Genomic DNA, 12,396 nt, shown 5'->3' with positions numbered 1-12,396 from the left:
TGCTGTCTGGGACAAGGCTCCGAAACATTCGGGCTCTTACGACCAGACTACATAACAGTTTCTTTCCCCCAAGCTATCAGACTCCTCAATACCCGAAGCCTGGACTGACACCTTGCCCTACTGTCCTGTTTATTATTTTTTGTAATGCCTGCACTGTTTTTGTGCACTTTATGCAGTCCAGTGTAGGTCTGTAGTCTAGTATACCTTTCTCTGTGTTTTTTTTTATTACGTAGTTCAGTCTAGTTTTTTGTACTGTGTTATGTAAACCATGGTCCTGAGAAACGTCGTCTCATTTTTACTATGCACTGTACCAGCAGTTATGGTCGAAATGACAATAAAAGTTGACTTGACTTGACTTGTCATAGTCACAGAAAAGAACAGCTCAGAAACAGGCCCTTTAGCCATCTATTCCATGCCAGCATACTTAAATTGCGTATTCTCATTGACCTGCACCGGGCCATGTTGCTCTATACCCTTATCATTCATGTATCTATCCAGACTTCTCTGCATAAATACTCTCCTGTGGCTCTTAAACTTTTCACCTTTCACGCTTTACTGAAGACCTCGTTGCAGTACCTCTTTACCTCAGTGCAAAATGCCTGCTTGCATTTACCCTATCTATACCCCACGTAATTTTGTGTACTTCTATGAAATAATCCCCTCAATCTTCTGCGTTCCAAGGCATATAGTCCTAACCTGTTCAATCTTTTCTTAAAACTCAGGACCTCCAATCCCGGCAACATCCTTGTAGATTTTCTCGGTACTCTTTCAATCTTCTTTCCATCTATCCTCTAAGTAGGTGATCGGAACTGCACACAACACTCAAAATTAGGCCTCACCGATGTCTTATACACATTCAACATCATATTTCATCTCCAGTACTGAATATTGTCATTTATGAAGGCTAGTGTGCCAAATAATTTCTTTCCGATCTATTTACCTTTGCTGCCACTTTTAATGAATTATGGACCTGTATTCCAGATCACTTTGTTCTACCAAACTCCTCTGTGCCTTCCATTCGCTGTATAAGATCAACCCTGCTTGCTCTTTCCAAAGTTGAACACATCACACTTATCTGCATTAAATTGCTTCTGCCAATTTTCAGCCCATTTCTTGGCTGGCTTAGACACCACTGCAAGCTTTGGTAGACTTCCTCACTCTCCACTACACGTCTGCACTCTTGGTCTCATCCGCAAATTTGCTTATCCAATTAACCTCATTTTTGTCCAGATCATTGATATAGATCACAAACAACAATGGACCCAGCACTGATCCCTGTGGCACTGCATGTGTTACAAACTCCCAGTCAGAGTTGCAACAGTCTATAACCACTCTCTGTCTTCTTCCAAAAACCATTGCCAGTTTACCACTTTACCTTGAATTTCCGGGTAACTTCCTGGGAAAGCATTAAAAATGGTTAGACATGAACTACCATGCACAAAGCTGCTATCTCATGACCCCAAAACTCAATAGGTCCTAAAAGGGCAAATATATCAGACGAACCTTTTGGTAAGCTATTTTGCATTACAGTCGGCCCTCCTTATCCACGGGAAATAGGTTCCGGGATCCCCACGGATACCAAAAATCGCAGATGCTCGTCCCTTATTTAACCTGTCTGAATACGGTGGTCTTTAGGACCCAGCAGAACCCTGGAGTTTATTTAACCTGTCTCAGTGCGTTGGGCATTAGGACCTGGCACAACTGTGATCGGCAATGTTTCTGTTCACGGAAATAATCATGATCACGATTGAAAATAAGGTGGAAAGACCGCCTCTGTCTGTCGATGGAGTAGCACTAATTCTGTGCTGCTCTTAGCTTTCTTTCCTTCCCCCACCTTAAATTTTGAATTTAGAATTTTTAATTGCTGATTCTTGAAGGGGAGTAATATGAGAAGTGGGAAGAATCCGCATGAACCTACTGACAAAGGTAATGGAAAAGGAAAGATGCCAAAGGAAAGATCTGATGAAATGCCAGCATGGGCTGAAGATATCGTTCGGACACTGAAATCAATTCAAGATCAGAATAAGGCAATTAAAGATCAACTGGAAAAGAATAATAATAAAATAAAGTTATTTCTTGGAAAACTTAAAGATGTGGAAACTTAAGTTGTTTAACATGAAGAGGAATTGAAGTCAGCTAAACAAAAACTGTCTGAAACTACAACCCTTTTGGAAAAATATCGTAATAAGATTATTGATTTGGAAAGTCAGTCTCGCCGAAACAACATACGAATCATTGGATTGCAAGAAGGAGCTGAAAATGGAGACTTAACGGTTTACTTTGGTAAGCTCTTTCATGATTTATTTCCGACTATTTTATCACAGTCGTCTGCTATTGAACAGCGCAAAGGCTGTCTACTTCGAAAGACTCAACCAGACCAAGATTTAGTTTGGTTTGTTTTCATCTTTTTAAAATTAAAGATTAAATAATGCGACAGGCAAGAAAACAGAGAGTTTTCAGATTCAATGAGTCTGAACTCCGTTTTTATATAGATTATCTGAAAAAAGAAATGGAACAAAGAGCAAGATTTGCTTTGGTAATGTAACAAGCATATGATAAGGAACTATTTCCGTCTTTGAGATACCCGACAAGAATGAAAGTTTTTCCTCCTAATTCTTCCCCACATACTTTCTTTGACCCAAAAGTCGTGCTGGATTTTGTCCAGGCTATACCTGTTACCGCCACTGACATTACTACCGAATGAACTAGCTGAAAGGCTGTTTGATTATCTGTATATTACTCACATTTCGAAAAGAAGGTATATGAAGGCCATTTGGATATTTCATTGACAGATTAATGAAAGAAGAAAAGAAAACCTTCTCATCATTACATCCTATTGGATTTTTCTTTGGAAATAAGATTTACAGTTCAAGTCTGACTGTTTAAATGGTTAATTACATATTTGACTTAGAAAAGAGGATAAAAAGATTTGTTCCTTTTATCTAATATTTGGTTTGATGTTTTTTGTTGTTGTTTCTTAACTTACTAATTGGTAGTTTTTTTTCTTACCAATAGGATTTCTTTTTATATATATATATATATCTGGGAGGGTTTAGTTCTTATGATATTATTAATTAATATTCTCATAAATTTAGTTCAGTTAAATATACTATTAACCTTTTTAATCTGTTTTATTATAACATATAAATGAATTTAAAGTTTTCTTAGGGATTTAAAGCTAAACTTAAGATGGTGCTGGTTTTTCTCTCTCAGAGATTATATTATTTTGGTTCTTTTTCTGTTTAATACATGATGGAATGTAAATACTCTCCTTTGTCGAGACGTTATTGTCTTTCTTGCAAGGTCATATTTTTTGTGTATTGGCTGGTGGGAGGGAGAGACGAGACCGACAGAGCGGCCCATGGCTTCGCATCTATCTTAGCTCGCTTGCCTTTTTTCCGGGCTTTTGGGAGGGTGGGTGGGTTTAGAGTTAGGAGTTTTTCCCACTGGGTGGTTCCGGAGCATGCGTGTTTTCTATATGGCTGTATTCTTCATCACCGTCACATTTGATAATCCCGTATTGGTATGTGTCCTGCGCATGTATAAAGTATATTGGAATAAAATTACATTATGGCAGTTAGACGGATTAATGTAATAAGTTGGAATGTACGTTGGAATAAATAAATTGGAAAAAACTTACTCCAAAATAAGTTGGAATCATCCTATTAAACGAAAAAAGACTTTTAAAGTTATTAATCGATTCCAACCTGATAATTTTTGCTCAGGAGACGCATATCAAGGCAGGAGATCAAAATAGATTTTTTCGCTGCTGGAATGGAATACAGCTCCATGCTACTTCTCAGAGCAAAACTAAGGGCGTTTCTATCTTTATTAAATCTGATATATTTACTCAAGAGGATATTGAATCAGATTCTAATGGTAGATTTTTAATTGTTAAAGGAGTGATTTGTAATAGAAAGGTTGTTTTGGTTAATTGGTATGGTCCTAATTTAGATGATCCTTTTTTTAAAAAAAATATTTGCTTTACTGCCAGATTTAAATGAGTATATGTTGATAATGGGTGGGGATTTTAACTGTTGTTTAAATCCTATGATTGACAAGAGCTCAACTAATCAGCAACTTCCAAATCGTTCTGCATCAGTTATTAACTCTTTTTTGACCGATTTTGGGTTGATTGAATTATTGAGGGATTTACACCCTGATAACAGAGCATATTCCTTTTTTTCACATGTTTATAAAAAATATTCGAGGATTGATTATATTATAGTTGATCCCCATCTTTTGCTTAATGTTAAAAATGGTGAATATAACGCTATTGCTTTATCTAATCATGCGCCTTTGAGTTTGTCCTTTGAATTTGACGATGTTATTTTTGGCCATCCACCATGGCGCATGTCTCAGACTTTTTTGCAAAATTCTGACTTTATCAGTTTTATTGAAAGCCAGATAAAAGATTTTTTTTTTCTTTTTAATGATATAGGAGGTATGCCTACATTAATTATACGGGATACATTCAAAGCATTTTTATGTGGTCAGATTATTTCTTATTCAGCTAAACTTAAAAAACAGACTAAGGCAAAATTAGATAAAATTTCAAAACAAATTAAAGATTTAGACAATATCTATGTGACTTCCCCTAATATTGACTTATTTTTTTAAAAAAGGTGGAACTTCAATTACAATATAACCTATTGTTAACTCATCCAATTGAAGGTTATCTACTTAAGTTAAAGAGCCAATTTTATATGTTTGGAGATAAAAATAATAAACTACTTGCATCTCAATTAAAATCGGCTGGAGCCAAGAGGCAAATTTTGAAAATTCGTAGAAAAGAAGGTACCCTGGCTTGGGATTATAAAGAAATTAATAAGATATTTCAGGATTTTTATACTGAACTTTATAAATCTCAATGTCCAGTAGACCCTTCTGATATGAATGTTTTCTTAGGAAAGATTGCTTTTCCTAAAATTTCTGCTGAGGATCAAAAAACTTTTGATGCCCAAAATACTGAATCTGAAATTCATAAAGCTATTTTTTCAGTGCAATCTGGTAAGGCCCTGGGACTTGATGGTTATCCTGTATAATTTTATAAAAAAATTTGGAAAATTGCTTTCTCCATATATGTTAGAGATGTTAAAGATTCTTTTGTGAAAATGATTTACCCTCTACTTTTTATGAAGCTTCTATTTCTTTAATTCTCAAAAAGGATAAGGATCCTACTGATTGTGCCTCATACAGACCTATTTCATTACTGAATGTTGATGCTAAGATTCTGTCAAAGATAATGGCCAATCGGTTGGAGAGTATTTCGGGTAAAATCATTTTTAAAGATCAAACAGGCTTTATAAAGGGTCATTATTCTTTCTCAAATGTTTGGAGATTATTTAATATTATATATTCATCCTCTTCTAAAACTCCACAATGCATTATATCTTTGGATGCTGAGAAAGCATTTGATCGAGTTGAATGGAAATATTTATTTAATGTTTTAGAAAAATTTGGTTTTGGTATTAATTTTAATGATTGAATTAAAATGATATATAAAGCTCCTATTGCAACTGTTGTCACTAATAACTGTAGGTCTCCTTTTTTCAGCTATCGCGGGGGACAAGAGAAGGTTGTCCATTAAGTCCTTTGTTATTTAACTTAATATTAGAACCCCTTGCTATTACTCTTCGTGCAGCTGAAAATATTCATGGGATTTTTACGAATGAGACCATGCACAAGATCTCTCTTTACGCTGATGATTTATTGGTATATATATATCTCTCTCTCTAAGCCTGAAGGATCTATTCCTGCTTTCCTAAAATTATTTGACAAATTTGGAGACTTTTCAGGATATAAAATAAATTTTAGTAAAAGTGAATTACTTCCTTTAAATGAATCTCTCTATATATGATACTGTTCCTTTTAAAGTTACAGATTCTTTTAGATATTTAGGTGTTATAATTACTAAAAAATATAAGGATCTTTATAAAGCCAATTTTCCTCCTTTAGTGGACTCTATGAAGTATTCCTTTAGTAGATGGAGCACACTTACATTTTCACTTGTTGGTCGTATTCATGTAGTTAAAATGATGATTTTACCAAAATTTTTATATTTACTTCAGAATATTTCTGATTTTTTGACTAAGAAGTTTTTTGATTGGATTAATTCTATTATTCTATCTTTTATTTGGGATAATAAAAGACCAAAAATTGGTAAATGTCATTTGCAAAAGTTGAAAAAGGACGGAGGTCTCGCCTTGCCTAATCTAAGATTGTATTATTGGGCTATTGATTTGCGGTATATATCCTTTTGATTATACTGGGGTGATAGGAATGATCGGCCAATTTGGGTAGACCTGGAACTGACAGCTGTGAAACAGTTTTATTTAACTTCATGGTTAGGAGTTGATCTACCTATACAGTTAACTAAAGTTGCTAATTGAAACCTATATCCTGTGGTTAGGCACTCTTTACAAATTTGGCTCCAGTTCCGCAATTTTTTTAATCTTAAAAAATTTAAACTTTGTAGTATAATTTATCGTAATTACTTTTTTAAACCTTCTTGGAGTGATCCAATTTTTTTAATTTGGAAAAATAAAGGTATTAATTCTTTTTTAGATTTATTTAAAGAAGGCAGATTGATGTCTTTTGAACAATTAGTCAATAAGTATTCTCTCTCATATTCCAACCTTTTACAACATCTTCAAGTTAGACATTTTTTACAAAAATATTTCAGTAATTTTCCTTACATATTGGAGGCTGACTTGTTAGATACTATTATGAATATGAACCCTCATTGAAAGGTTGTATTGGAAGAATTTCTAATTTATCATTACAAGGGGATAAGCGTTCTTTACTTAAGATTAAACAGAATTGGGAGAAGGAACTCAATTTGACTTTTATATGGAAGGATTCTGAAGCTGGTTAACTCTTCTTCTATCTGTGCTAGTCATTCAGTAATTCAGTTTAAAATTGTACATCGTTACCATTTGATGAAGGAGAGACTTTCTAAAACATTTCCCAAAGTTGACAGGTATTGTGATAGATGTAAAACTGAGATAGCTACACTGACACATATGTTCCGGTCATGTTCTATATTAAAACAGTTTTGGAAGTCAGTCTTTTTGACAATTTCTAAAGCACTCAGAATCAATTTACAACCTAATAAATTGACTGTGCTTTTTGGAATAATTCCGCAAAATATCCATGGTATTTCTGTGTCTGACCAACATGTTATTGCGTTTGTTACATTGATAGCTAGGAGGGCCAACTTGTTGAAATGGAACTCCTACTTTGTCACAATGGTTCTCTCAAGTGATGCTGTGTCTTAACTTGGAGAAAATTAGAATTCAAACCTTTGAACCTTTATTTTATTTTGAGAAGAGATGGGGCTCATTTGCTCGTTATTTGTTAATTGATAGATTTCCTCCACAATCTAAGTGTAATTTTTTTTGATATTTATTTTTTTCTTGTTGGCGGTTTGATGATTATATGACACATGGCTGTGGGGTTGTACCTCCAATAGGTTTCTTTTTTTCCTTCACATTTCTTGCTTAGTAGGGTTTTTTTAATTCACAATAATGTTCAATCCTTAAGATAATTTTTTCTGTTTTGAGGCATTGTAAGTGTTGTTACTTCAATGTACTTGTGCTATTTTTGAATAATAATAATAATAAAAAGATTTGAAAAAAAGTTAAAATAAGGTGGAAGTAATAAAGCGATCAGAAAGAGGTGAAATGCAAACGGTCATTGGAAAAGCGTTAGACTACAGTCGATCAATGATCGGAACAATTTTAATGGAGAATGTGAGAGGCCCTGCCCTGATGAAAGCTACAATTATTACTAAGCAATGCAGTGGTTTAATTATTGAAATACGTATTTTTCTTAAGTGTTTTATATGCAGAGAAAAGTAAAATATGTACTATATACTAAGAAAAACATTTGACTAACTGACGCTAAATAATACCGGATGTACCTTTTCCTACTTCAAATCCGACTTAAAAGACGGACACAGGAACGGAACTCCTTCATAACCCGGGGACTGCCTGTACTTTTAAATCATCTCTAGATTACTTACAGTACCTAATACAATGTAAATTCTATGCAAATAGTTGTTATACTGTATTGTTTAGGGAATAATGACAAGAAAAAATAGTCTGTATATGCTCAAACAATGAGTGCTGGAAAGAGAACTTCCGGGTTTTCGCAATCCGTGAATGAGGAATCCGCGGATAAGGAGAGCCGACTGTATTAGAGAGCTTGCCTTCAGATTTCAAATTTTCTCTACTTGCGGCTTTTTAGTTGCCTTCTGTTGGATAGTAAAAGCTTCCCTGTCCTCCAGCTTTCCACTATATTTTGCTGTATTCTATACCCTCTCCTTTGCTTTTGTGCTGCATTGACTTCCTCAGCAGCCACGGTTGATCATTCTCCCTTTGCATAATTTTTCATCATTGGGATTATCTATCTTGCCCCTTCCTAATTGTTTCCAGAAACTTCAGCCATTCCTGCTCTGCCATTGTCCCTGCTAGTGTCACTTTTGAATTTATTTTTGCCCAGCTCCTCCCTCACGTCTCAGTAATTCCTTTATACCACTGTAATACAGGTACATCTAATTTTACCTTCTCACTCTCAAACTGCAGAGTTACTTCTGTTATTTGACGATCACTGCCTCTTTAGGGTTTATTTACCTTAAGCTCCCTCATCAAATCTGGTGCAATACACAACACCGAATCCAGATCTGCCTTTCCTATAGTGGGCTCAACCATAAGCTTCTTTCTAAAGCCATGTCATCGGCATTCTATAAATTCCCAGACTCAGGATTCAGCACTGACCTGATTTTCCAAAGCTACTTGCATATTGGAATTCCCCATGACTATTTTAACATTGACCTTTTCACATGCCTCTTCTCTCTCCCACTGGAATTTGTAGCCCACATCCTGGCTACTGTTAAGGGGCCAGTATATAATTTCCATTACAGTCATTTTCCCTATCCAGTTTCTTAACATCTGCATCGTCCAATCCGATATCACCTCTTTCTAATGACTTTTATTTTACTACAAGAACAGAGTCAACCCAACCCTTACACCCACCTGCCCTATCATTTCGATTCAAATTGTATCCTTGGATGTAAGCACCAACTATGATCTTCTTTCAGCCATGATTCTTTCAGCCCACCATCCATTTTTTTTGCTCTCTCGCTCTCCCCTCTCTTCCGTTCTTGGTGTCACATCATTTTGAAGTAATGTTGCACATTGACTGAACAAGGAAATTAATCACGTTGCGTCTATTGCAGAGTGTCAGTGAATCCTTATTCTTACACAATATTGATTTAGAATTTCCTTCAGTTACTGTTTCCCTGTGTATATACATACACATAGAATAGTACAGCACATTACAGGCCCTTCGGCCCACAATGTTGTGCCAACCCTCAAACCCTGCCTCCCATATAACCCCCCACCTTAAATTCCTCAATATACCTGTCTAGTCGTCTCTTAAACTTCACTAGTGTATCTGCCTCCACCACTGACCCAGGCAGTGCATTCCACGCATCAACCACTTTCTGAGTGAAAAACCTTCCTCTAATATCCCCCTTGAACTTCCCTCCCCTCACCTTAAAGCCATGTCCTCTTGTACTGAGCAGTGGTGCCCTGGGGAAGAGGCGCTGGCTGTCCACTCTGTCTATTCCTCTTAATGACTGAACCCAGGGAGGACCAGGTAGCAGCCCAGTGACTGCATCTGTTCTGAAGCTACCGGGATCATGAACAGATATTTTCCTGCACATTCTCCATGTCTGTCCATCTGCTCCACGATTAATTCAATGTTTTCCTTTTATAGAAAGTCACTGAACTGACAGAGAGGGGAAACCGGACAGAGAGTTCCAGACTCTTCCTCAGTTTGGTGAATGGCAAAGGCTCCCGGGCCCGGAGGGCGATGTGGGAATCCTTTGTGACGTGGAGAACTGAGTTACCGAAGTTGGACAGAATACTGAAGGAAATACAGGAGCTCGGTATGTTAAAAACACGCACTGAACATATACGCACATTGAAAGAAACAGTTTGATTAGATTAGCTCTGTTTTCATGATTGTTTTGTTTTATTTAAACAGGTCCCGATCCACAGGAATACATGAACATTGCCCAAGGGTTATCTGAGCTACCCACTAAACTGATAGGTGAGTGATGAAATGCACAGTTCAAACCACATCTCACATGTTAGACTCTGACTTGTCAGAATCTGGGAATCAAAATTCACCATTAATCATTTGCTGACCTCTGGATTAAATAACAATTCAGAGAATCTCTCATTGCAGTTGAATATTCTAAAATGCATTTTTCTATTAATCCAGCTGTTGGTTCAGCTGAAGCATTCACTCCTGGTCCGAACACTCTGGGAATTCTCACACACCCCAGGCAGGCTCCTGATACACTGCCTCTTCCTGTCCCAGTGCCCTCTCTATCTTCAGACCTTTCAGCTTCAAAAGCTCCTTCTTCTTCCTAATTGCACTGCACTAATTTCTGCCCATTGATACGCTTTGACATTTTTGGCACACTGCTGGTGTCTTCCACCAAGTTTGTCTGTCATTTCTTTTTCACCCATGACTACAACTCCAGCATTATTTTCAAGTTGCCCGATATCCACCTTCTCCGTTCTTTTATTCTTTATATTTGTGGGAAAGAAAAAAATGGTCTCCTCTCTTACTGTTGACCATTTCCTGCACATTCATGTACATCTATAACCATTGCCTCTGACACGACCCAGGCACCCAACAACTACTCACATGTACCCCCATCTCACCACAACCAAATGCCCTGTGGTATTAGACAATTTAATCCTGGCTAAAAAAAAAAGCAAAATATCACCATCTACCCTAACTTTGCCTCTCTGAATCTTATACACTTCTGTCAAATCTCTCCTCCACCTCCAGATTAAACAAACGTCTCCTTGTAGAACATGCTCTCAAATCCCAGTAAACTCTGTCACCATTACTAATCAGGAACATATCGACCTGAGCTTTAAGTATACCCAATGACTTGTCTTCTACAGCTGTCTATGGCAATATTTTCTCAGATTCACCACCCGCCAGTGAAATAAATTTCACTTCATCTCTGTTCAAAATGGACGTACATCTATTCTGAGGCTGTGTCCTCTGATGAGGAAGTGGAGGGATGGGTTAGTAAATTTGCTGATGACACAAAGGTTGAGGGTCTTGTGGATAGTGTGGAGGGCTGTCAGAGGTTACGGTGGGACATTGATAGGATGCAAAACTGGGCTGAGAAGTTGCAGATGGAGTTCAACCCAGATAAGTGTGAGGTGGTTCATTTTGTTAAGTCAAATATGATGGGAGAATATAGTATTAATGGTAAGACTCTTGGCAGTGTGGAGGATCAGAGGGATCTTGGGGTCCGTGTCCCTAGGACACTCAAAGCTGCTATGCAGGTTGACTTTGTAGTAAAGAAGGCATATGGTGCATTGGCCTTCATCAAACGTGGGATTGAGTTCAAGAGCCGAGAGATAATGTTGCAGCTATATAGGACCCTGGTCAGACCCCACTTGGAGTACTGTGCTTAGTTCTGGTCGCCTCACTGCAGGAAGGACATGGAAACCATGGAAAGGGTGCAGAGGAGATTTACAAGGATTGTCACATACCCCGTGACTGGGTTAAAGAAACAGCAGAAATTCAAACCACCTTGGAGTCTGGTATTGCTCTAAACTAATAGTGTTTATTAGTAAACTACATAATACGGTAGTATAAATGCAGATATCTTAAACAGGTTAGCAATGATATATATATATATACAAAAGTGTGGAAATAGGAAAACCAAGGTTCTTCAAGTCCAGGGGTAAATGAATCCAGTCTTACGATGATATGTCAGAAAGGTCTGTTCAGTGCACGAGATTGCAGTTGTTGGTAAGAGATACAGATTTGTAATCCAAAGGCATATGTTGTGAGAAGGCAATTATGCTGATATCCCAAAATAACAATAGCAGTAGGTTTTATCTCCAAAGTTGTTCCACTCCACACACAAAGAATCACTGACTGTGATCTTCAACAAATATCTTTTCAACATAAGTGGTACCACCCGAATTCAGCTACGGGTCATCCCAAAGAGGTGGCCACAGGATACTCAAACAGAATCCACGTATGGATTATCACCAACAGTAGCTTATCACTGAGGTACCATCTTCAAGTGGTAAAACTACCAACCCAGGCCAGGATTATCACACACAGGTAGTTTCCACAAGGTTACCTCAAACACACAATTGTGATAGCCACTTATCCAGTTCCACGACATACGAAATAACTCCTACAGTGATTTGCCACAGGAGTGCCTTTCTTCAGTGAACTACCACACCCAGACAAGGGTAACACAGAAGTGGTAATCAGAAAGGTTTCCCCCTCACCAGAGAACCCACTCCTGTGGATTAACTACGTGACAGTCACACTTTC

At 37.2% G+C, this 12,396-nt stretch overlaps 1 protein-coding gene across 1 annotated transcript in view; it reads left to right on the top strand.

Annotated features, from left to right (window-relative positions):
• The window catches only part of LOC140721984 (NACHT, LRR and PYD domains-containing protein 3-like), a 48,046-nt gene that overhangs the window by 22,303 nt on the left and 13,347 nt on the right, over positions 1-12,396 (top strand). The window contains exons 7-8 of the mRNA XM_073036805.1: positions 9,784-9,955; positions 10,054-10,119. Coding sequence (XP_072892906.1) covers positions 9,784-9,955; positions 10,054-10,119 — 238 coding nt within the window. The remainder of the gene's footprint in view (positions 1-9,783; positions 9,956-10,053; positions 10,120-12,396) is intronic.

Source organism: Hemitrygon akajei, unplaced genomic scaffold (assembly GCF_048418815.1).
Source record: "Hemitrygon akajei unplaced genomic scaffold, sHemAka1.3 Scf000066, whole genome shotgun sequence".
In the NCBI taxonomy this organism is placed as follows: Eukaryota; Metazoa; Chordata; class Chondrichthyes; order Myliobatiformes; family Dasyatidae; genus Hemitrygon; species Hemitrygon akajei.
The sequence above is the reverse complement of the archived record's forward strand: the minus strand, read 5'-3'. Positions and strand labels throughout refer to the sequence as shown.